This window comes from Lutra lutra, chromosome 14 (genome assembly GCF_902655055.1).
Source record: "Lutra lutra chromosome 14, mLutLut1.2, whole genome shotgun sequence".
NCBI classification, from domain to species: domain Eukaryota; kingdom Metazoa; phylum Chordata; class Mammalia; order Carnivora; family Mustelidae; genus Lutra; species Lutra lutra.
This window is the reverse complement of record NC_062291.1, coordinates 57,859,220-57,883,007: the sequence shown is the minus strand read 5'-3', so window position 1 is coordinate 57,883,007 and position 23,788 is coordinate 57,859,220. Positions and strand designations below refer to the sequence as shown.

Sequence of the window (23,788 nt, the reverse complement as noted above, 5' to 3'; positions counted from 1 at the left end):
GCCCCACGTGGGGCTCGATCCCAGGACCCTGAGATCCTGACTTGAGCCGAAGGCAGAGGCTTAACCCACTGAGCCACCCAGGTGCCCCTCCCCAATTCACTTTAAATACTGGGTGGGTTGTTTCCAATCTGCAGTCATTTTACACCGTTGTCAGGCCTTTGCAGGCACTGGCCTGGGCCTGAGAATGGGACCCTGACCCCACCAGCTGAATAACCTAGCAAGCAGTTGGCTCTGAGCCTCCGGCTTCTGTCTGTAAAGAGGAAGAGCACACCTCCCTTGCAGGGTCACCTACAGATGATTCATGTCCTGTGAAATCTTAAGCAGACAGTTTAGCTGTTGCGGAGTACGGTGAGATGGGTTAAAGGTGTGACATCGGGAGTCACCTTGCCTGGGTTCTGTCCCCTGTCCCTGTCCGTGGATGAGGAAGATCAGCTTATTTACCTCTGGGTAGCAGTTGCTTATTGTTAGTGATAACTGCTGTTTTCATTTATTGGGTCCATCCTGGGCAGCTGGTGACAGACCAGTGATTGGACAGACATTCTATAACACAGCCTCTCCCTTAACAGCCCCATCACTTGTTATTTTTTATTGTGCTATCTTTCTATCTATCTATCTCCATTTTAACCATTTTTAAGTGTACAATTCAGTAGCATCAATTACTTTTGCAGTATTGTGTGTGCAACATCACCCAATTTTCAAACAAACAACCTCTGAGCCTATTAAGCAATAACTCCCCATTCCTCCTTCCCTCCCACCCCTGCTGACTTCTAATCTATTCTCTGAGTTTGCCTATTCTAGATATTTCATAGAAGACATCACTTATTTTTAAAGCACCCTTTGCAGATTTATAACAGCTCTTCAATGCAGGAGTGTAAAATGTATTATTCAGTATTTAGTTTGCTCATAAAATAATTAAATTTGGAATATTAAGTTTAATGGCAATTTTATTTAGGCAGTAATTATAGATTTAGTGATTACATCTTTATTTCTAAAATAATGTTTTTTGTTACAGCCTTTTTATTGTAGAAAATATGGAAAATATAAAAGAGTATAAAAGAAGAGGCTATCCCAATAACGTTAATGTTTGGTAAGTTTTTTTTTAAATTAGATTTACGATTAATCAACATAGTACTGGAAGTTCTGGTCAGAGCAATCAAACAAGAAGGAGAAATAAAAGGCATTCAAATTGCTAAGGAAGAAGTAAAACTCTCACTATTTGCAGATGACATGATACTATATATAGAAAACCATAAGGAATCCACCAAAAAACTATTAGGAATAATAAATGAATTCAGTAAAATTACGGGTACAAGATGAATATATAGAAGTCTGTGCATTTCTTCTATACACTATTTCTTCTAGTTCTAACAATGAACTAGCAAAAAGAAAAATTCAGAAAAAATCTCATTTACAATTACATCAAAAAGAATAAAGTACCTATTAATAAATTTAACCATGGGGGTAAAAAATCTGTACTCTGAAAACTATAAGAAGTTAATGAAAAAAATTGAAGATGATGCAAATAAATGGAAAGATATACCATGCTCATGGATTGGAAGAAATATTAAAATGTCCATACAGGGGCGCCTGGGTGGCTCAGTGGATTAAGCCACTGCCTTCGGCTCAGGTCATGATCTCAGGGTCCTGGGATCGAGTCCCGCATCGGGCTCTCTGCTCAGCGGGGAGCCTGCTTCCCTCTCTCTCTCTCTCTCTCTCTGCCTGCCTCTCTGCCTACTTGTGATCTCTGTCTGTCAAATAAATAAATAAATAAAAAAAAAAAATAAAATGTCCATACAATCCAAAGCAATCTATAGATTCAATGCAATCTCTTTCAAAAATGTCAGTATTTTTCACAGAATTAGAACAAATAATCCTAAAATTTGTATGGAAAAAACTACTCTGAATATCCAAACCAATCTTCAGAAAGAACAAACCTGGAGGTATCACAATCCCAGATAATAAGATGTACTACAAAGCTATAGTAATCAAAACAGTGGGTACTAGTGTAAAAACAGACACATAGATCAATAAAACAGAATAGGGAGCCCAGAAATAAAGCCACATGTATATGACTAATTATTCTGTGACACAGGAGGCAAGAGTATGCAATGGGAAAGAGACAGTCACTTCAACGAATGGTTCTAGAAAAACTGGACAGCTACATGTAAAAGGATGAAACTGGATCAGTTTCTTATACCGTATGCAAAAATAAACTCAAAATGGGGGTGCCTGGGTGGCTCAGTTGGTTAAGTGACCAACTCTTGATTTTGGCTCAGGTCATGATCTCAGGGTTGTGAGATAGAGCCCTATATCAGGCTCCTCACTGGACATGGAGCCTGGTTAGGATTCTTTTGCCCCTCTCTACTCTGTACTCTCTCTCTTTCTCTCAAATAAATAAATAAAAACTAAAAATGGATTACAGGCCTGTGTGTGAGACCTGAAACCATAAAACTAAAGAAAACATAGGCAATAAACTCAGATATCAGACTCAGCAATATCTTTCTGGATATGTCTCCCCCAGACAAGGGAAATAAAAGCAAAAATAAATAACTGGGCTTATATCAAACTAAAAAGCTTTTTGCATAACAGGAAAATATAAACAAAAAATAAGGTAACCTACTGGTTGGGAGAAGATATTTGCAGATGATATATCTGATAAGGGATTGCTATCCAAAAAATTATAAAGAAATCCTACAACTCAACACCAAAAGAACAAATAATCTGATTTAAAAATGGGCAGGGGATTAGAACAGACATTTTTCTGAAGAAGACATACAGACGGCCAGCAGATACATGAAAACATACTCAGTATCACTAATCATCAGGAAAAGGCAAATCAAAACCATAGTGAGGTATCACCTCACACCAGTCAGAATGGCTAGTACCAGAAAGAAAGGAACGAGTGTTGGTGAGGATATGAAGAAAAAAGAACCCATATGCACTGTTGGTGGGAATGTAAACTGGTCCAGTTACTATGAAAAATGGTATAGAGTTTCCTCAAAAAATTAAAAATAGAAATACCGCACCATTCAGTAATTCCACTTCTGGGTATTTACCAAAGAAAACAAAACCAAACCAAACCCTAATTCAAAAAGATATATTCACCCCTATATTTATTGCAGCAATTATTTACAGTACAATTAAATTACAATTATTTATAATTGCAATTATTTACAATACAGTGTATTACAATATATTACAGGGGATGGAAGCAATCCAAGTGTCCATCAGTAGATGAATAAAGAAGATGCTACACACACACACACACACACACGTGTGTGTATGTATGTATACATACATATATGGAATCGAATATTATTCAGCCATAAAAATGAATAAAATCTTGCCATTGATGGCAACATGGATGGACCTAGAAGGTATCACACTAGGTGAAATAAGTCAGATGGAGAAAGAAAAATATCATAAGATTTCACTTATATGAGGAATCTAAAAAAAACAAAACAAATGAACAAGCAAAAAGAAAAACATAAATGTAGAGAACAAACTGGTGGTTTCCAGAGGGTAATAGGTGAAACTGATGCAGGGAATTCAGAGGTACAAACTTTTAGTTATAAAATAAATCATGAGGATGAGAAGTACAATATAGGGAATAGAGTCGATAATATTGTCATAACTTTGTATGGTGATGGGCAACTGTACTTAATTATGGTGAGCATTTTGTAATGCATATAATTGTCAAATCACTGTTATATATCTGAAACTAAAATAATATGTCAACTACAATTTAAAAAAAGTTCATGTCATATGCAAGAAAATTAGATTTACATTTAATTCATTTGATGTTCTTAGGCTATAACCTGCTGAACTTGGGACTTTGCCAGTTTGAGAAGGACGGCCACATCTGAGGCTAGAAGATTCCTGTATTCTCTGATGGCAAGAAAATTCTGAGGATATCGGGTCTTTGTGTGGGTTATGTTGCCAAGCAGACTCAGAGGGCATTCATTTGCAGGAGTTGAGGAAAAAGGAGAAGAGGGAATCCTCTAAAATTAACCATACAATGTTTATCAGAAAGAACTTCCTCTAGATGGACTTTTTCTCTAAGTTGTCATTATTACCAGTTTTGTCTTTCTTAAAAAAATGAACACACTTACCATGGGTCCGCACAGCACACAAGGCACTTTCATATGTACCTTTCATTCAATTCCACTTCCTCTCCAGAAGGTAGAACTTACCCCATTTTACATCCTGCCCCTGCCCCTTAAATACTGTGTGACCTTGGGCAAGTTACTAAACCTCTCTGTGCTTCTAGCTTCTGGTTTGTAAAAATAGTCCCTTCCTCATAAGTTTGTTCGGGAAGACTAAATGATTTAAGATGTAAAACTCTTGGAATAGTATAAACTCTTAGAATGTACAGGCACGATGGAAGTTTTAGGTTAGCTGTTAACAAATGATGGCCCTGAAACTTGGGAGGATTAATGAGCTCCCTGGTAACAGTTTCTGCCATATTCTTGGATTTTGGAGAGAATAGAGAATACCTCCTCATTTTCATGGCTGGTTATGGGTACAGGACAGGCTTTGAAGCGGGGCTGTTCCTTTCTTACATGCCAAGGAGGCAGAGGGGCTGAGTCAGAGGAGAAGTAGAGCAGAGAAATGGATCATAGCTTACTCCTCAGCTTAAAATCCCCAGATGGCTTCCTATTCCTTTTGGGATTTGACCCAACACCTCAACAGATCTACTCAGTGCTTTAAGATCTGCCCCTCTTTGACCACCACTCCAGTCTCATCTCCATCCTGGAAAGCTACTCCCAGTCATGCCAAAGGCCCTGTGCCTATTTTTGCCTCTGGGCTTTCTCCTACCCTGTTCCCCGATCTACATTCAGGAATGAAGGACTTCTCCCCCAGCTGCAGGAAAAGCTGCCTGAGGATGGTTCTCAGCTGTCAGTCCTCTCTGGTGTTTGCCCTTAGCTGAAAAACCGCCTCACACAAGGCTACACCTCCCTTCAGGAGCAGCTTTGGTCCAGTGACTGGTCAGTGCCATGGGATAAAGGCCCAGCACTCTTGCCATAACTTGGGACGACTGCAAAGGGGCCTCTCTTCAGAACTTTCTGTAGAGCTTATCAAGTCCGCCATTGAACCGGCATTGTAGGTCAGCATCACCTCTGTGCAATCTTGCCTTTCCCTTCCTCCCACAACCTTGATCCTGAGAGCATTCCCTAATAAACGCTCTGTAAGCTCTTCTTCATCCCAGAGGCTCTTCGTAGGGAACCCAACCTGTGCCCTGTGCTGACTCTTCCCATCCACCCACTGGCTCTTTAAGGCCTCCAGAATAACATCCAAGGGTCTCAGCCTGGCATCTGGGTCCCTCAGCATCCAGGTCTCACCCCAACACCCTAACTCACTGCTTCCTGGGGAATTATCTTTCAAGCCAAATGTGACTCTTCATTGCCCTGATTTTGACAGGAGACCTGCCTTTTTTGCACCTTTATTCTCAAGATACACCTCCCCTGAATGAGCCCTTATGCTTCAGTAAAAAATATTTTTTCAGCATTTTCTGCATCCCAGTCCCTAAACCTGGCATTAGGGAACAAGATCAATGGGAAACTGCCCTCTTGGGGCTCCCACCTAGGAGGGAGGAGAGATCTTGGATAAACAAAGTCATACAAGCAATAGTATCAGTGCTCTGAAGGGGTCACAGGGAGCCAGGAGACTGCATGACAGGGGAGAAGGTGGACTAAACCCAGGGTCAGAGAAGGCTTCCCAGAGGAGGTGCTGCTTAGGGTGAGAAGGACTAAGCCAGGTCGAGAATGGCAGAAAGAACATGCTGGCATGGGCACTGTGCCATGCAAGGAGTGTGAGGTGCTTTATGAACTGAGAGAAGCCCCGTGTGGCTGAGTCCCCTTCCTCTCTGGCCAGTTTCATGGTACTTGTCGGAGTCAAGTGACTGTTTGCTTGGCTGTAGCTCCCTTGCATGCTGGGAATGTTTAAAGGGTACAAAGTGTTGCTAAAAACCTCTTACAAACTTCTGTTTCTGTGCAGGATGGAGTAATGGGCCAAATTACCCTTCCATCTTAACTAAACTAAAACAAACAAACAAACAAAAATGAAACAACTGTTTTCTGACATTGAATAACTGGTAATGTGGGATGGTGATTCCTTCGAGAGGGAAAACAAGTATGGTGAACATTATAATTGACCTGGCATATAGGCTAGAGTTTCCAGGACACAGGGCAAGAGGGGTGCCCAAGTGTAGCACAGAACAAAGCTGAGTGGAAGAGTTGAAGCTGAGAGTTTGGGAGGGCCGGGGTGGCTAGAGTTCTCAGGGAGGTGGGAGAGGAAATTGCTGCAGAGAGAGCAGCCAGGGATCTGCAGATGTTTCCTTCCTCTGATCCATCCCACCCCCAGTCTTCAGCTGAGCACCAATCAGGGCATACTGTAAGCCACCTGAAGCTGGGGAAAGTTCCACCCAAATGGAGTAGGCAGAAACAATCCTTGGAGCTCCCACAGATTTGGTGTTCCCACCAGCTAGAGGAGAAAGCCTCTGAATTCACAGGGCCTTGGGTAGAATATTCAGAAGGGTATCTCCTCAGTAGTGGGAAAATCAGCTCTAGACTAAAGGCTCCACTGGTCTTGCTTAAGAAAGTATAAAAATAAGCCTTGAAAAGATCAAATTGTTCCCAATAACTTGACTTTGTTCTAGACCAAGGCACAAGATTATTTTTTAAAAATACAAGGATATCCAGCACCCAATAAGGTAAAATCCACAATGTCTGGCATCCAATCTGCAATTACCAGGATACAGAGTAGTAAGAAAATAGGACCCAAAATGAAGAAAAAAAAAGCAAACAATCAAAACTGACCCAGAAATGATGCTGTTATTAGCATTCATAGATGTAGTTATTACAACTATGTTCCCTGTGCATGAGAAGGCAGAGGAAACATAAACACATTAAGAAGATACATGGAAGAGAAAGAAACACCCAAATAGATCTTCTGGAGATGAAAGCCACAATGTCTGAGATAGAACTATGCTGGATGGGCTTAACCACAGATGAGTCACTGCAGAAGAAAAGGTAATGAACATGAAAACACAGCAGTAGAAACTCATCAAGATGAAACACACAGAGAAGACTAAAACAATGAACAGAGCATCAGTAAGCTTTGGGACAACTTCAAGTGGCCTAATATATGCGTAAGTGGGGTGCCCAGAGGCGAGGGAGAAGGAGATGTAAAAAAACTTTTGAAGAAATAATGATTGAAAATATCACATTTGATGAAAACCATGAGCAAGATACAAGAAGCCCAATGAATCCCAAGCAAAAAATCTCTGATACTCCAATGCCCGGCTCCTAGTTGGCACGCAACGATGTCTGATAAATGAATGAGCAAATGGCCGACTGCAGACTCTCCCCCCTGCTTTCTTCCTTCATTTTCTCTCCTGCTTTCTTCTCTCCCCTCTTTGCTTCTCTCTTGTTTCTTATCTGTCAGATTCGTTCTGCATGCATATGGTAGCCTCTGTAAAAGCCACTGATCTTAAGTCTAGTAATAGTTTCTTTCTGCTTTAGGCTTTTTCATTGAAAGCCTCAAGCAATCCAGCCAGCCTCTTTCAAATCTGAGGCGTTTAGGGATTAAAGGTAAAATATACTGAGCACCACTTGCACTACTTCCCAGAGACCCCTGGCTTTTCAGTTCCTATGGGGGTTGCAGGGTCAGGAGGAGTGCCCAGGATGGATTGAATGCTGGGTTCTCCCCAGATGCATGGCCCAGCAGAGCAAGATCCAGTCTCATTCATGGCTCACCTCTGCCTTTGCCATGTGAGGTTAGGTTGCTAGTTTCACTTCTCTGGGCTGCTAGCTGTATGGTGATGTTTGGATTTGATCATTTCTTTTCTTTTCTTTTCTTTTAGATTTTATTTATTTATTTGACAGACAGAGATCACAAGTAGGCAGAGAGGCAGGCAGAGAGAGAGGAGGAAGCAGGCTCCCCGCTGAGCAGAGAGCCTGATGTGGGGCTCTATCCCAGGACTCTGGGATCATGACCTGAGGGGAAGGCAGAGGCTTTAACCCACTGAGCCACCCAGGTGCCCCGGATTTGATCATTTCTTTATCCTCTTCCAGCTCTGACATCTTGTGATTGAAGCCTCGATGTACCAGTGTCACATGGCTCTGTTCCTTCCCCTCCAGTCCCTTGTGGCTATCTGTTTCTTTGATGTCTCATCCTTGCTAAGAACATGTGGAAAATGAAGAGGAGGGAGGCAGACAGGCCTCAGACCCTTTGTCCTTGCTGGGCCCCTTCCTTGAGTGGCTCCCAGAGTTCTCAGGTCTGAGTTCAAACTCATTAACCCAGCACCCCAGGCCTTGATTCCAGAGCATGGTCTCTGGGGCATCTTGCATCAGAATCATATTGCCTCAGCCCCCGCTGTGCTAATAGTGAAGATTCTGATTAAGAAGGTCCTGAGAACTGGCATTTATAATAAGCATTCAAGGGGATTTAAAAATGTATTGGTGATTAAAAAAAAAAATGCATTGGTGGTGATGGAGAGGTTAAGTCATACTATATAGGTAAAAAAATCCTAACAGTAGAAGCATATGCTGGAACTGTCTCCCTGCCATCATCCAGGCCCTTCCATGGGAGCAACCACAGCCTCCGGGTCCTGAGATAGTGCATTGCAGGTGCATGCGTATAGGGGCTTATGCTGGAGCCCAGGGATAGGCCAGGAAATTCTGCAAACCCAGTAAAGCCAGAATGGCTGCACCAGGGCATCTGGAATGTGCTCCTCCTCTCCTTCCCCACACCTCTCTGACCTCTGCCTGCATTTCCTACCTGAACCCCTGCCATGTTCTAGCCTTGCTGAACTTGCCCTAGCTCAGCCACTGAGGACACCGCTATCATTTGTGTGCCTTACCTCTGTACTTCTTTCTGTCCAGGAAAACAGTTCTTGCTATTTTCTTGCCCAGCCAATGCCTACTTATCCTTTACGATTCAGCTCAAATGATTCCTCTTCCAGGGACCCTTCGGACCCAGCCCTGAGCCCCGCACTCTGGGCCTTCCCTGCAATCCCACGCTCCCTGTTACCAAACTAACCATGCAGAGTGGGCTCTCCTCTTTCTGTTCCCCACTGGACTGTGAGCCCAGTGCAGGCCTGGGCAGCTCTTACGCCCTGTTGAATCGCCAAGTCCCAGTTCTGGGCACATAGTACATGGATACGTAATAAATGGTGTTTAATCAATGCTCAGACAGCAGGCATTTTGTCTCATTCTTGCATTTTGCAGCCCAGAGAGCTAAGCCGCTGGGCTCTGCAGCCTCACCCAGGCTCTCTGCTTCTTGGTGTCTCAGAAGGGCTGTTGGAGGCAGAGGACAGGGCCCTGTGCAGAAAGCTGGAACAAGGCACTCCCCCAAATCTCCCCAAGTCACAGGCAGGAGGTGGTGGCCCTCAACCCTGAGCATGCATGGCTGAGGGCACTGGAGAAGATTCATGCCACCAGGGTGGGGAGACCCAGTCCCAAGTTGCCCCCCCAACCCCACCCCCTGCCCAGGGGTTGACCTGATGGTGGCCAGTGGGCTTTGGCATAACATTTCCTGGCAGAAGCAATGTGACAGGGCTGCCTCCTCCCCACCCGTGCTGAGGGAGCAGGTGGCCCTGCTGTAGGGAGGGGGTAGGGAGATCCAGCAGAGGGAGGGGCCTGGGAGAGGAAACTGAACGGGCAAAGCAAAGCGGTGTAGGGGTGGAGGGTGAGCTGCTGGCCAGGCGGTGGTTTCCGAGTAAATGTGCTAGGAACGCTAATGAGCTGCGTTCATTCATGGCTAGCTGCCTCCCAAATTGGGGATCCAGCCAGGTTCTGGGGTGGAGGAACTGGGGATAGGAGCCAAGCTGGGGAGCTGCCTGGCTACTGGGGCAGGGCCTCCCATGACGAGGCTGGCGTGGGGAGTCTTTGTCCTGGATCTGAGGGAGCTCTCCTTCCTTCCCTCCCCTTTATAGGAAAGGGCAGACTTTGCCAGGTGGTGACCATTTGGGCTTCACTGTCCAGTCTAGTCTGGAAGCTTCTAGGGCACTGGCTGACTCTTGGGAGACACAGGCAGGGGTGATCTTGCCGCCCCCCTGCCCATCCCACCCCTCCTTCCACTGCTTCAAGGGACTACTCTGAAGCCCCCAGGGCATGTGTCCCAGTTAATCAACACTCTCTCTCTTCCCCACATGGGTCCTGGCTTCTGAGGAGCTCTCTGAGGTTACGGGGCTGGAGAGACACCGCTGGAGCCAAAGGTTGGAAACCGGACATCTTCAACAATCCGAGCGCCTACTAAGTGCCAGGTGCTGGCTTAATCGCCAAAGTGAGGAAATGAGTAAGCTCTGGGGGAAGGGCGGGCTCTGCCCCAGGAGGAGTGTCAGGGAAGGAGCCACATGTGTAAACAGCTCCAGCTAAGAGGGGATAAACAAAGCAGCAGGCTCTGAGGAATGAGGATTTAACGCTGCCTGAGGCAGCTGGGGAGGGCCCGTGAGGAGAGGGGGGCTGAGCATCCTGCGGAGAAGCAGTGGAAATTTGTGAGGGAGAGGAGTGAGGAGCTCTGGCTTCATTTGTGGAAAGTTTCTCTAAGATCACACCCCCTGGGGACCCGTGAGAAAGCCCCTTCCTCCTCAGTTGTCATTGAATTGATGCTGAAGAACCCATGGCCTTGGATGGAGGTCATGCTAGGAGTGTGTAAAAACTTTAAAAAGCACTGTCAAAAGCCCGTAAGACCAGCCATATTAGTTGTGAGATGCTGGCCACAGTTGTCTCTGCGCTATGACCGTAGAGATAAAAAACTGTAAAATTTTCATCAAGATGGAAAAGAAAAACAAAGAAAACCCCCAAGTCTTGGACACCTGGTGGATAAGGCTTTAATCCTGTGGAGCGTGTCCACACAGCCCACCACCCCTGTGACAAGCAGTGTCCATGCTGTGCCTTCTCCTGGCATCTCTTGGACCAGCTACGATTCTTTCTGGTTTCTCCCACGGGGAAACCCAGGTAGCCTACTCCTGGGAAGGAAGATGCTTGGTGAGCTGCTCAAGTGTTTCTCCTTGCCAGCCTGTAGGCGGCCCAGAATCAGGGGACGGATGGACAGAGGACATCTGGGTCCGACAGAGCGTAAGACAGCCATCGCTGTTCTTGATTTTGGGGAGGTCCTTCATCTCTTCTGGGCTTGAGGGTGATTCTCTCCCGGGATTTCCTGTTTACACCCACGCCCACATCTGTGTCTATGCCTTCCTTAGAGTAAGAAGAGTCGCTGCCAGAAGGAGGGTAAAATCTTGGGGTCTGACAGTGGTGGCCCGTGGAGCTACTCTCCCAAGCAGGCCACCCTGCCCTTTTCCAGCCATCTCTGCTGTCCTCTGATGGCAGGAATGAATATTCCTTTGCACCTGTCAGAAATGGGAGAATGCTGGTGCGAGTGGAGGAAGGTATTTGCTGGATTTCCAACCCCCACTGCTACTCTGCCAACCCCCTAACTCTGACCTGGGGAGCCAGCCGAATGGCAGAAATGACATCTCTCCATGGGGCAAATGTCCAAATCAGGGCAATTTTCTTTTGGGTGCAGCTAGCTTCAGTCTTCTCCTCAGACAAGTGGGGTTGTTGCCATCTTGGTGGTGGAGGGGAGAAGACTGTACTCGACCTAGGGCTTTTATACATTCCTCCCTCCCCACTCCCAAGCTCTGTCCTCCAGGTCCCAGGCTAAGTAAAGTAGGGGGCTTGCTTTCAGCAAGTATTCACAAGGCAAGTCTGGTGGGCCGGGGGAAGCGTTTCTGCCGTCGGGGGAAAGCAGGTCTGTGGCCCCAGGGAAGGGGTCCAGGCGGCCAAATAAAATCTCCCTCCCCACTCTGGCCCAACTGCCCCGGCTGGCGTTCTGAGTGCGGGAGTCTCAATGTGCACATACTCGTGGTGTGTGTGTGTGTGTGTGTGTGTGTGTGCCTGTGCGCGCGCGCGCGTGTGTGTTTGCAACCGGCCAGGGCCAAAACTGGGCAGGTCGGGCCGTGGCCATCCTCCCATCCCCCGCGCAGTCCCCTGCCCGCGCCTGCCGCCTCGAAGGTTCCACCTTTGAAACTGTACGCGACTCGCTGCAGCCGCCGAGGGGTCGTCGGGAGGCGGGGGAGGGGGATGCTGGGGAAGGGCGGGGAGGAGTCTGGCTCTGGATGTGTGCTTTTCGATTGATGGATGACTGCCGGGTGGGAGCGAGCGTGGGGGTGTGAGTGTGTGATTGTGCGTGTGTGTGTGTGTGTGTGTGTGTGCGCGGGGTGCGTGCGCGCGCGGGGCCTGCCCATTTTCCTCCTCGCAGCAGTCAGTTGGGAGCTGGAGGGAGGGAGGGAGGGAGCGAGAAACCGGAGAGGAGCCGAGCGCCCTCCGCCCAAGGCGCCCTCCCTCGGTCCGCACACAAGCGCCGTCGCTTGGAGGAGCGAGGTGCCTCCCGGCCCGTAAGGCCGCCGCGCACGAGCCTGCTCGGCGGCGCGGTCCCGGGACTGCACCTGGAGGCCGCCCCGGACGGGGATGGTAAGCGGCTGCCGCCGTCTGGCACACGAGCGGGACGCGGTGAGGGCACCATGGCGCTGACGCCCCGGAGGGGGACCTCGGCGGGTCTCGTCCGGCCCGAGCTCTGGCTGCTGCTGTGGGCAGCCGCGTGGCGCCTGGGTGCCACCGCGTGCCCCGCCCTCTGCACCTGCACCGGCACCACGGTGGACTGCCACGGCACGGGGCTGCAGGCCATCCCAAAGAACATCCCGCGGAACACCGAGCGCCTGTGAGTACGGCCCCGTCCCCAGTGCGCAACGAGCCCCCGAGGTTGCCCTCCCACCCAGACGCAGTTCGGGGCTGGGGTGGAGGCAGGACCGTTGGGGCCCCGGGCTCTGCAGCCAATAGAGGGGTCAGTGCCTGCCAGGGTCCTTCCGGAGCCAGGAGCCGGCAGCATCACTGTTTCCCTTTGCTGAGATTCAAAGGGCACTGGCGGGGCTGTCAGCTCCCAGCCTCACACCTGCACCCTGCACTCAGCCCTGACAGGCCGTTCCCACTGCGCCAGCACTTTATTCCTCCAGGGTGCTATGAATTGGTGCCAGAAAGCCTTCCTGGCACCCAGGGTGGGGAAGCTCCTCACACTGCCAGGCACCACATCTCCTTTCGGGGGCATGGATCTTGGGCAGTGTTCTGAGCAGCGCTTGTGGACTGGACTCTGAGGGCCAGCAGGCAGGTGATGGGCAGCCAGATGGAATGGAGTTGAAGTTTCCAGTCTTCCCCTTCCTCCCCATTGTTTGCCCCAGAGCCTTAAGAATTCTTCTCTTGCAGGTGTCAGGCATTGGTCCCCCAACTCACATCCAGCCATCGCCAACCCAGGCAGACAATGGGACCTGAGGGATTTGGATTTGGGGCCTGGGGTATGTTACATCGACACCAGGAAGGGGTAGATGTGACCTGGCCTGGGAGCCCCGGGATCATGCCGAGCGGTCAAGAGCCTGGAGTGGAGACACTGACCATGAAAAGTCATTAAAAAATAATTTTTCTTCCCTTATTCTCTCTCACTTTTAAATTCTGGAGGAAACTCGGCTCTTTCTAGACCCTCAGAGCTTTGTAGGGTGTGTGTGTGTGTGTGTGTGTGTGTGTGTGTGTGTGTGTGTGTATGTGTGTGTGTGTGTATGGTTACCGTGTGTGTGTGTGTGTGTGTGTGTGTTTATGGACCAATATAATTTACCTTCCAAGGTTCTCCTGCAGAATGTGCATCTGTGTGAATTCCTAGTATCTGTGGTGTCACCTCAGTAATGGGAGATTGTGAGAGTCCTTGTATGTGATTTTTGGTCACATGCTGGGCCTTTGTGCTGCCTGCAGAGGTGACTGCCTCAGGAGATTTTTGAACTGGACTTTGGAGAAGGCTGCCGGCTCCTTTGAAACCTGCATGCTCCTTCCCACACTCCTGGGCAACTGCAGTGGCTCTCAGGAAAGGCGTACAGATTTTGATAACTTGAGCACATTTTCATGGCTCCCAGCTGGCCAGAGGCAGAAATTTGACCCTGGGGAGAGCTGTCTCTTGGATCAAACTCTGTACCAAGGTCAGCAATTAGTGAGCACACATTTGCCCCAGACTCCTCTTGGCTGAGTCTGAAAAATTCCCGTGGAGGTTTCAGAGAATTTGCAATCTAGATGCAATCTAGATGGGAACTGGTGTGTGTGTGTGTGTGTGTGTGTGTGTGTGTGTGTGTACAGTGTGTATTGTGGGGCTGGGGAGAGATGCTGGTGTGGTGAGAGGGTGGACCAAGTCAAATTTCCTGTGCATTATGCTGTGTGGCTGTGGAGAGGGACTGAGGGTCTGAAATCTGCCCAGAGAACCCCTGAGGCTGCAGGGTCGTTCTCTATACCTGTTCACTCTGGATCTATTCTCTGTTCCTTTGCCCACAGGATGTTTCTCCTGCAGTTGTTACCCTGGTAGCAGCCTAGGTCTGAGACACAGCAGCCCCTTGCCTTTGCTTTTGGATCTGAATCTTGAAGTCATCTCATGCCTTGCTCTTTCTCTCCATCTTTAGTTCTGAGGACAGTGTCTGTTTTGATGTTCAGGAACTCATGAGCTCTCTTGCAATCAGAGTGGAACGGAAGTGAAATTTCCTAGTGCAAAAGAAAGAGGTCCAGCTGCCTAGGTTGCTGTGTGACCTTGGGCAAGTTACTGAACTTCTCTGAGCCTTAGTTGCTTTCCATGCAGAAAATGGGGGTGCTGATACTAAAGTCTGTGGTACTTGTGAGGACCAAAGATAACGTGTGAAAAGTGCCTAGTTCATGATGATGCTCACTGTGTGAGAGACATCATTATGATAGGATTGGGAGAAGATCCTATTTAATTCATTATTTAATTCAGCAAACATTTACAGAGCTGGGAGCTGCCCTCAGTGCTGAGGCTCCAGCAGGGAGTGAGCAAGTCCCTGCCCTTAAGGGATGTACAGTTGAGAGGCCCAGACAGGGGACACCTAACTGCAAGCTTTTGGGAGAGGGCAAGGCTGGCAATGTGATGGGGCTGTGGTGGGGAGCATTGGGGTGGGAAGCACTTTTCTTGGGGGAAAGGTGCTTCTCAGAGGATGGGTCATTTTTTAGCACAGTTCGGGACGCAACAGTGGTTGGTAGGAGTGTGCTAAGCGGAGAGAGCAGGCAGCCCATACAGAGGGAATACATGAGCGAAAGGCCTGCAGGTGTGTTTGAGCCTGCCTGATGGGTGAGCAGGCCAGCTGGCCGGGGCTGCAGTGGGCTGGGCCCAGTCCCATGTGATGGGGCTTGAGGCTGGGAAGGTTGGGAAGAGTCAGGCAATCTTTTCTCACTGGATTTTCCCTTTGGGGACTTCAGGGATGGGATCCACGGGTGAGTTATTGTGGGGGAGTCAGTGGAGACCTGGTCTTTGCTGTGGGCAAAACTTCTTGGGTAGGGAAAGGACGTAGAAAGCAGGGGGAGGCTGCCTTTGCAGCAGGCGGGCCTCGAAAGAGCCATTTGAGGAAGAAAAGAATACCCCGAAAAGAGGCCTTGGTGAGAGCTCAGGCAGACTCAGAATCACCATAGCAAAACTCTCTCTCATCGATATGGACGTTGTGCCGTCCTGGGGCCCAGAACAGCAGCCTCTGAGGCCGTGATATTTGGAGAGACTGCAGCTGTGCATTCGCCTTTTGTCTCATGGGCAGTTTCTATGGCAGCCCGGGAGGCCCGGCAACTTTATGATCCTCTATCCCATGACTCTGGGCTTGGACCTATCCCCCCAAGTGGGAAGGAATTGGTGTGCTGTGGGGACTTCTAGGAAGAAGCTGTGTGGCCCCAGGGCTGCTGAGGAAATTGGCTGAGCCAGAGGGGCTGTGGGGCTGGTGGGCTGGGCTGAGGAAGGGATGCTGAATAATTCACTGCAGTGGAACAATTAAAATACAGAGTGAGGGTTAGGGGTGTGGTGGAGGAGGCCTGGAAGCTTCCTCTCTTTGTAGAATTCAGCCTCAGAGGGACCCAGCCGTGGCCACTATTAATTGTCTTTTCTTCCACTCAAGGACTTTGACTTTCAGTTGGATTTTTTTAAATTAAAAAAGTCTTTTAGGCTAGAGTATCCAGGAGAGAGTGGTAAGAGAGTATATAGTGTGTGGGGGGGGGGGACACCGCTGTTCCCTTCTGTCTCAGGCACTTGTATTCTAGGCTTGTGGGCACAAGGTGCAGAGATGGGAGAGGCCCGAGGATGGTGGTATGGCCAGGAAAGGCCTTGGGGAAGGACCTCTGGCTTCCATTTGCTCCCCCAGCCCAGGATGGTCTGCTGTTTATCAGTTTTGGGGGTCACTCTCTTGCCCCCTGGCCAGTTGGTCCACTGCCATAGCCCACTGCCTGCTGCAGAGGCCTGGAAGGCCCTTGCCTTTTCCAGACTTGGCCCCCGAAAGTGGAGGCCACATTCAATGGAGCTGGGTGGTCAGGCTTGGGACTTCCCAGGGCACCCCAGATGGATTGCCTGGGAGCCTGTTTGGAAAGCCAAATCATGACTGGGTGGTGGTCCTGGGGAAGGGTCAGGGAAGACAGAAGCCACGTGTGCACCGGGGTCTCCTAGGGCAGAGCCCTGCACTGTGCTGGGGAGGCTGCTTCTGGGTGGGGCTTGTGTCTCCAGTAGCACGTGCTCTGGGCTTATCGCTGGCTTCTGCATGACTGGTGGCAGGCCCCTGGTGCCATCACTCCATCTGCTGTGAGACTCAGTTTCCCCATCTTAAAAGGGGAGGATGACTGTGTTGTAGGTCGGTGGCGAGGATTCAGGGAGCCAGTGCACGTAGAGGGCCTGGTGGCATGCTTGGCCCAGGGCTGGTGTGTGGAAATGCTTCGTGATATAACTAGGTGATGATATTATGATTATTTTTGTTATCTGAGGAGCTCAAGTGAAGGTTTGAGGGTTCAGTGGGGCAGCAGAGAGTTTGGGAGATAAGCACGGGAGAGTTGGCCGTAGTGCAAGCCTGCTCTCCTGGCGTCTGGCTGTGCAGGGTTCTCCTTCCTTGTCCCTGTACATCTTTGTCTCGGTCTCCCGTGTTTGCAAGAAGGAGCAGGGGGTAGCAGGCAGGGATTCTCTGCAGGGTGGGTGGTGTGATGGCATGGTCCTTGAGCCAGCCTGCCTGCGTTGTTAGCCCCCCTCTGCCACGCAGCAGCTGGGGGGACCTTGGGCAAATTGTGGGTTTAATGAATTCATTCAACAGATAGCTGTCTATTGACTGCATGCAGCTGAGAGAACAGGGCTGGACGCAAACCCAAACTGCTGTCCCTCCCTGAGTTTTAGTCCAGCAAGGGAGGAAGCGATGAATGGCACAGTATGAGAAAAAACACATAATTGCAAAGCGGGGTCAGTGCTCCGGAGGAACGTGTGACATCTCAGCACCCCTGTTTCCTTGCCCTGAAAGTGGGGATAATGACAGGACCTGCTGGTTGAAAGGACAGGCTGGTCGTGAGGACTGCCTACAGGCCGGGCTGGGAGCTGCACTTTGCATAGGCCTGGCGCACAGCAGCGAAGGCCCTGTGAGTGGTAGTATTATTATTGTTATTAAGATGACAGAATTGCAGGGACAGGAAAGGGGCTGGGGCACCACTCAGGGATGGATCCCAGCCTGGCTCTGCTCCCTCTTCCTCCCTGTGCAACCCCGGTGCTCTGGATCCCCAGCGAACCCTGCCCCTGCCTCTGTCCGGGCTCTGAGGCAGGGGGTTGGCTGTTGGCTGTCCCGGCTGCCCAAGGCTGCCAGCAGGGGCGGCCGTGCTCTTTGGGGCCGGGAGAAGGGCGGTGGGGACCTGCAGCTCCTGCATTATTGGAAGCAGACGGGAGCTTGGCGGAGTTGCCGCCTCCCGTTCTGTGCCGGCATTAGCAGCTCGGCAGGGCTCTTGCTTAATGGGATTTTCTCCCCAAATGCTGTAATTATCGCCATACAAATACTTATTACCCAGAGCAGATGACGGCCGGGCCTTGGGCAGTAGCCAGGGAGCTGGGCTGTGCTGGGGGGGGGTGGTGGTGGTGGGTGGAGAACTGGCTCTTCTTTTTGATGGAGTTTGCGACCCCCTCCTCTGCTTTCTGGAACCCAGCCTGTGGCGGACAAACAGCTGTTGGGCACCTGCCGGGTGTGTAGTGCAGAGAGAGGTCCAAAGCGTGGACCCACTCCCCAGGGAGCCTGCAGGCTGGTGTGCGAGAACGGTCTGTCTGCAGAAGAACAAATGTGTCAAGATGTCTCTAGGGAGGGAAAGCACAGTGGCTGCCTGCGCAGGCTTTGGTGTGAAAGTGGCGTCTTTTGAATCCTGCCTCCATCAACGACCACCTGAGAGATCCCAGCCAGCTCCCTAGTGACTCAGTTTCTTCATCTGTAAAGTGGAGCCAGCGATAGCACTTACCACATCCGGCTGGGAGTTCGAATGAAATACTGGGTGTAGAGTGGTTAGAATAATATTGGCGCACAGAAGGGGCTCTATCAGTATTAGAGATGAGGAGACGGGCGTGCGGGTGGGAAGGAAAGGCTGGACCCCTGCACTGATGAGGCTTGAGGCCTGGGCATGACCTCGGGAGGCACAGAGCTAAAGCGAGGGTGGGGGAATCTGGGGCATCAGGAAGTGTGTGTCATGCATTTGGGGAGGAGAATGAGGAACAGAGACAGTTGGTGGGGTGCACTTTTGGGTTGGTGAGTTCCGAGAGAGGAGATTCAAGTGAAGGGTGGGCACTGGGTCATGGGGCTGGGAAATAGGGGGCCATCCGAGGGAGTGTATGTGTATTTTTATAATTTCTTTCTTTCTTTTTTTTCCCTTACTATTTAGTGATTTTTAAAAAAATCTTCAAAGTTGTGCAAACATCACCACAATCCAATTTTAGAATATTTTTTAATCACCCCAAAAGAATCCTTTGTGCTTGTTGTAACTTTTTATTATATTACAACTACAAATTTATAGAAAAGTTGCAACAAAAGTATTAGGAACTCCTATATATCTGTTGTTCAGATTCAATTGTCTATATTTTTCCCCATTTGCTTTATCATGTATTATACACATGCACAATTTTTTGGGAACTGTTTAAGATTAGGTTGGAGGGGTGCCTGGCTGGCTAGGTTGGTAGCGTGTACAAATCTTGATCTCGGGGTCATGAGTTCAAGCCCCATATTGGGCATTGGAATAGTGTTTCCTTAAAAAAAATTAAAACAAAAATGATTAGGGGCACCTGGGTGGTCCGGTTCGTTAAGCATCTGACTTGGTTTCTATTCAGGTCATGATCTCATGGGATGGAGCCCCATGTTGGGCTCCGACTCAGCAGGGGGTCTGATGGAGCTTCTCTCCCTCCCCCTCACTTGGGCATGCATGCTCTTTCTTTCTCAAATAAATAAATCTTAAAAAAAAAAAAAAGATTACATTGAAGATGTAAGTTTTTTCCTCTAAATAGTTTGGTGTGTGTTTTTCTGAAAAGAATAAGGCTATCAAAATCAGAAAATTGAACATTGATACAGTACTGTTATCTACACCATTGTTCATGTCTGTGTTTCATCAATTGTCTCAACAGGGTCTTCTGTGGTGATCAGAGGGTGGGATCGCACATGACATTGACTTGTCACGGCTCTTTAGTCTGCTTTAATCTGGACTAGTTACTTGGCCTTTCTTTGTTCTTCTTGACCTCTCCATTTTTGAGGAATACAGACCACTTACTCTGTAGAATGTTGCTCAGTTTGGCTTCATCAGGTCTCCTCACCATCACATTGAGGTTATGTCCTTTTGGCAGGAATGCTAAGTTAGCGATGTTCTGCCCTTCTCAGTGGGTCATGTTGGAAGACACATGATGTCAATTTGTCCCAGTACTGGTGATTTTCATTTTGATCACTCAGTAAGTGGGTGTCTGCCAGGTTTCTCTGCTGAAAAGTGACTATTTCCCCCTTTAATTGTTGATAAGCCATTTGTGGGGGCAGGTACTTTGGGGCTACGTAAATATCCTGTTCTTCATCAGACTTTCACTGGTGTTAATACATATTGTTGAGACATTTCTTTTTTTTTTTTTAATAATTTTTTATTTTTTCAGCATAACAGTATTCATTATTTTTGCACCACACCCAGTGCTCCATGCAATCCGTGCCCTCTACAATACCCACCACCTGGTGCCCCCAACCTCCCACCCCCCACCCCTTCAAAATTCTCAGATCGTTTTTCAGAGTCCATAGTCTCTCATGGTTCACCTCCCCTTCCAATTTCCCTCAACTCCCTTCTCCTCTCCATCTCCCCTTGTCCTCCATGCTATTTGTTATGCTCCACAAATAAGTGAAACCATATGATAATTGACTCTCTGTTGAGACATTTCTAACTTCTTTTCTTCTTGGTTTATTAGCTGGCATTCTACTGTAAGAAAGAACTTTCCCTTCTCCTCCATCTGTTTGTCAGTTTATTACAGTAGGGACTCATGGATTACTGTTTTATTCTTTAGGTTATAATTCATTACTATCACTATTTATTTTGCTGTTCAGAGTGTCCCACATTTGTCTGGTGGGAGCCCCTTCATGCTGCCCCTGTGTCCTTTTGGAAAGACCCTTTGAGCACTTAGGCACAGGGGTTTTGAGTGGAGGGTGACAAGTGTAAAATAGTGTTTTAAGACACTCTGTTGCCTGGCTTTGGTGTGGAGGATGAATGGAGAAGGAAACCAGCTGGCAGTGGGGAGACCAGTTGGTTATGGTGACCATGACTGTGGTTTCTGGCTTGTCTGTGACAACAGTTTTCCTGCCATCGCTGTGTTTTTATGCTTCAAAAATGTTGAAAACTTGTATTTTAAAATAATTTTAGACTTGCAGAGAAGTTGCAAAAATAGCACCAAGAGAGTTGCCATATACCCTTCACGCAGCTTCCCCTAGTGTTCACGTCTTTCTTATCCATCGTGCAATGATCAAAACTAAGAAATTAACACAAGTCCAAGACTATTAACTGAACTGTGGACTTTTTAGGGATTTTACTAGCTTCTCCACTAATATCTTTCTTCTATTCCAGGACCCAGTCCAGGATTCCGCATGGTGCTTAGTTGTCATTTCCTCTTTATCTCCTTTAGTCTGTGACAATTCCTTAGTCTCCTCTTGCTTTTCATGACATGGATGCTTTTGCGAAGTACTGGTGAGTTACTTTGTAGCGTGCTCCTCACTTTGGCTTTGTCTAGTGTTTTTCTCCTGATTGGATTGAGGTTATGGATTTTTGGCAGGAATGTGATGGGGATGGTGTGCCCTTCTTGGGACATCCCATCGGGGGGTCAGTGACACTGATACCTCTCATTCCTGGTGATGTTAACCTTGACCTCTTGGTTATGATGGTGTTGGGCCAGTTTTCTTCCCTGTGACATTCCTGAATTTGCATCCACAGTTAATAACTATCTAGGGGAGATACATTGAGATTGCCATAGCTTTTTTGTCCTCAAATTCTCACCTACTAATTTTAGCACCCATTAATGGATCTTGCCTGCAACCATTATTATCCAATTTTGAATTTCTATTTCCTTCACTCCTTCTACATTTATTAATTGGAATTCTTCTGTAGGGAAGAGCACTTTATTGCTTTTTAAGAAGCTGGTTCTTTTGGTGAGTACCTTGGGTTTTGAGTTTCCTGAGGGCAGGGGCTGTGTCTCATGTATCTTTGTATTCGCATTGCCTGGTGCATGGTAGGTGCTCACAAAAGGTGTGTCCCAAGAATTGTTTTTTTTTTTTTTTAACATTTGGTAAGACATGTTATGTTTCTGACCTTTGCTTTAGAAAATACAGTCATGGGCGCCTGGGTGGCTCAGTGCGTTAAAGCCTCTGCCTTCGGCTCAGGTCATGATCCCAGGGTTCTGGGATTGAGCCCCACATTGGGCTCTCTGCTCCGCAGGGAGTATGCTTCCACCTCTCTCTCTCTCCGCCTGCCTCTCTGCCTACTTGTGATCTCTGCCTGTCAAATAAATAAATAAAATCTTTAAAAAAAAAAAAAGCTTAAAAAATCTTTAAAAAAAAGAAAAAAGAAAATACAGTCATTGTGGATTGAATCATGGTCCCCAAAGATGTCTATGTTCCAATCCTGGGAGCCTGGGACTGTGTTGCCTTACATGGCACAAGGGCTCTGAGATGCAGTTGAGGACCTTGAGATAAGATGATCTTGCGTTATTGGGGCAGGCATGACATCATCCCTGGGTGACGTAAGAGAGAGGCGGGAGGGTCAACACTGGAGAGGGAGATGGAAGCAGTAACAATGGAAGCAGGAGGTGGGAGTGGTGGCAGGAGGGGCCACGGGCCAAGAGTGGCCTCCAGAGCTGTAAGAGAATACGTCTGTGTTGTTTGAAGCCCCTGAGCGAGTAATTTGTCACATCAGTGGTAGGCCGTGGCCACAGTCCTCATGGAGTTCGGCCGCAGAGGCTGAGGCAGGAAGAAGCAGATGTAGATGGAGGCAGAAGGTGCAGAGAGAGCAAATAGGAGGGTCATGGGGCCCCAAGGCTCCAGCCTGAGCGAATGATTTTGTGAGTGGAGTGAACTTGGGGAGAGCCGCTGAGTCTGGAGGAAAAGTCGTGAAGCTGGCTTCTCTCTCTTTTGTTTGAGTGACCAATAATCAGCTACGTGGAAAAGATGACCCTATGGCTAGGGATAGGGAATGGTTACTCTGTAGAGTATGTGGGCTGGAGAGACAGTTGGGAGGGCCTCCTGGGGAAGAGTGGGAACGGAAACTTCAACGGGTGTAAGAGTTTCCTGGGGGGAGGGCGGGGTACCTAACTGGCTTGGTTGGTAGAATGTGTGACTCTTGTTCTCAGCATTGTGGGTTGGAGCCCCGTGTTGGGTATAGACATTACTCAAAAAAAAAAAAACTCCTTTTTTTTTTTTTTTTAAGATTTTATTTATTTATCTGTCTTGGGGAGAGTGCACAAATAGGCAGAGTGGCAGGGAGAGGCAGAGAGAGAAGCAGGCTCCCTGCCGAGTAAGGAGCCTGATGCGGGACTTGATCCCAGGACCCCAGGATCACGACCTGAGCCAAAGGCAGCGGCTTGACACACTGAGCCACCCAGGCGCCCCCCCCCCCCAATAAAATCTTTAAAAAAAGAAAAGAGAGAAAACTTCCTGGGGAGCTGGTATAAATGCAGATTCCCAGGCCCGTTCCAAAGATGCTGATTCAGCAGGTTTTTGGCAAAGGCAATCCAGGTTATGCAGAAGCAGGAGGTACCTAGAACACCATGTGAGAAACACTCTTTCTGGCTGGGGTTCCCTGGTGAGGAAGGCACATGCTCCGTGGACCCATGAGGACCGCCTTCAGTTTCTGCCCATAGTAAGATGGCAGGAGGTGAGATGGCTGAAGGTGGTCGGGGGTACTGACTTCCAGTTATAAAACCAGTGAGTCCTGGGGAGGTGATGTACAGTACGGAGACTGCGGTTAATCAGCCGTTATTGTGTATTACTGTGTATTTGAAAGTTGCTAAAAGAGTAGATCTTGCAAGTCCTCATCACGAGGGAAAAAACGTAACTATATGAAATGACAGATGTTAACTAGACTTACTGAGCTGATCATTTTGCAATCTATGCGGACCTCCAATCAATATGTTGTACATCTGGAGCTAATGTAATGTTGTATGTCAGCTGTGTATCTCAATTAAAAAAGAAAGAGGGCAGGCCATAAGGAGGAGAAGGCGGAGAGGCTGGAGGAGCTCCTAGCCGTCTGTGGATCGGAACTTGGCGGGGGAGTTATTGCCCGTGCCAGAGAAGGAGCTCGTTGATGGGGAGGAGGCCTAGCCTGGGAGAGCGTCCAGGCTGTCTGAGGACGAGGGCCAAGGACAGCTTCTGGAACCGTGGTGGTGGTGGTGGGTGGGTCACTGGCCATGCTGGGCAGCCAGTTTCCTG

At 48.4% G+C, this 23,788-nt stretch overlaps 1 protein-coding gene across 1 annotated transcript in view; it reads left to right on the top strand.

Annotated features, from left to right (window-relative positions):
* The window catches only part of SLIT1 (slit guidance ligand 1), a 185,377-nt gene that overhangs the window by 6,224 nt on the left and 155,365 nt on the right, over positions 1–23,788 (top strand). Inside the window, exon 2 of the mRNA XM_047701989.1 lies at positions 12,297–12,723. Within this exon, the coding sequence (XP_047557945.1) occupies positions 12,527–12,723 (197 nt within the window). The 5' untranslated portion in view covers positions 12,297–12,526. The remainder of the gene's footprint in view (positions 1–12,296; positions 12,724–23,788) is intronic.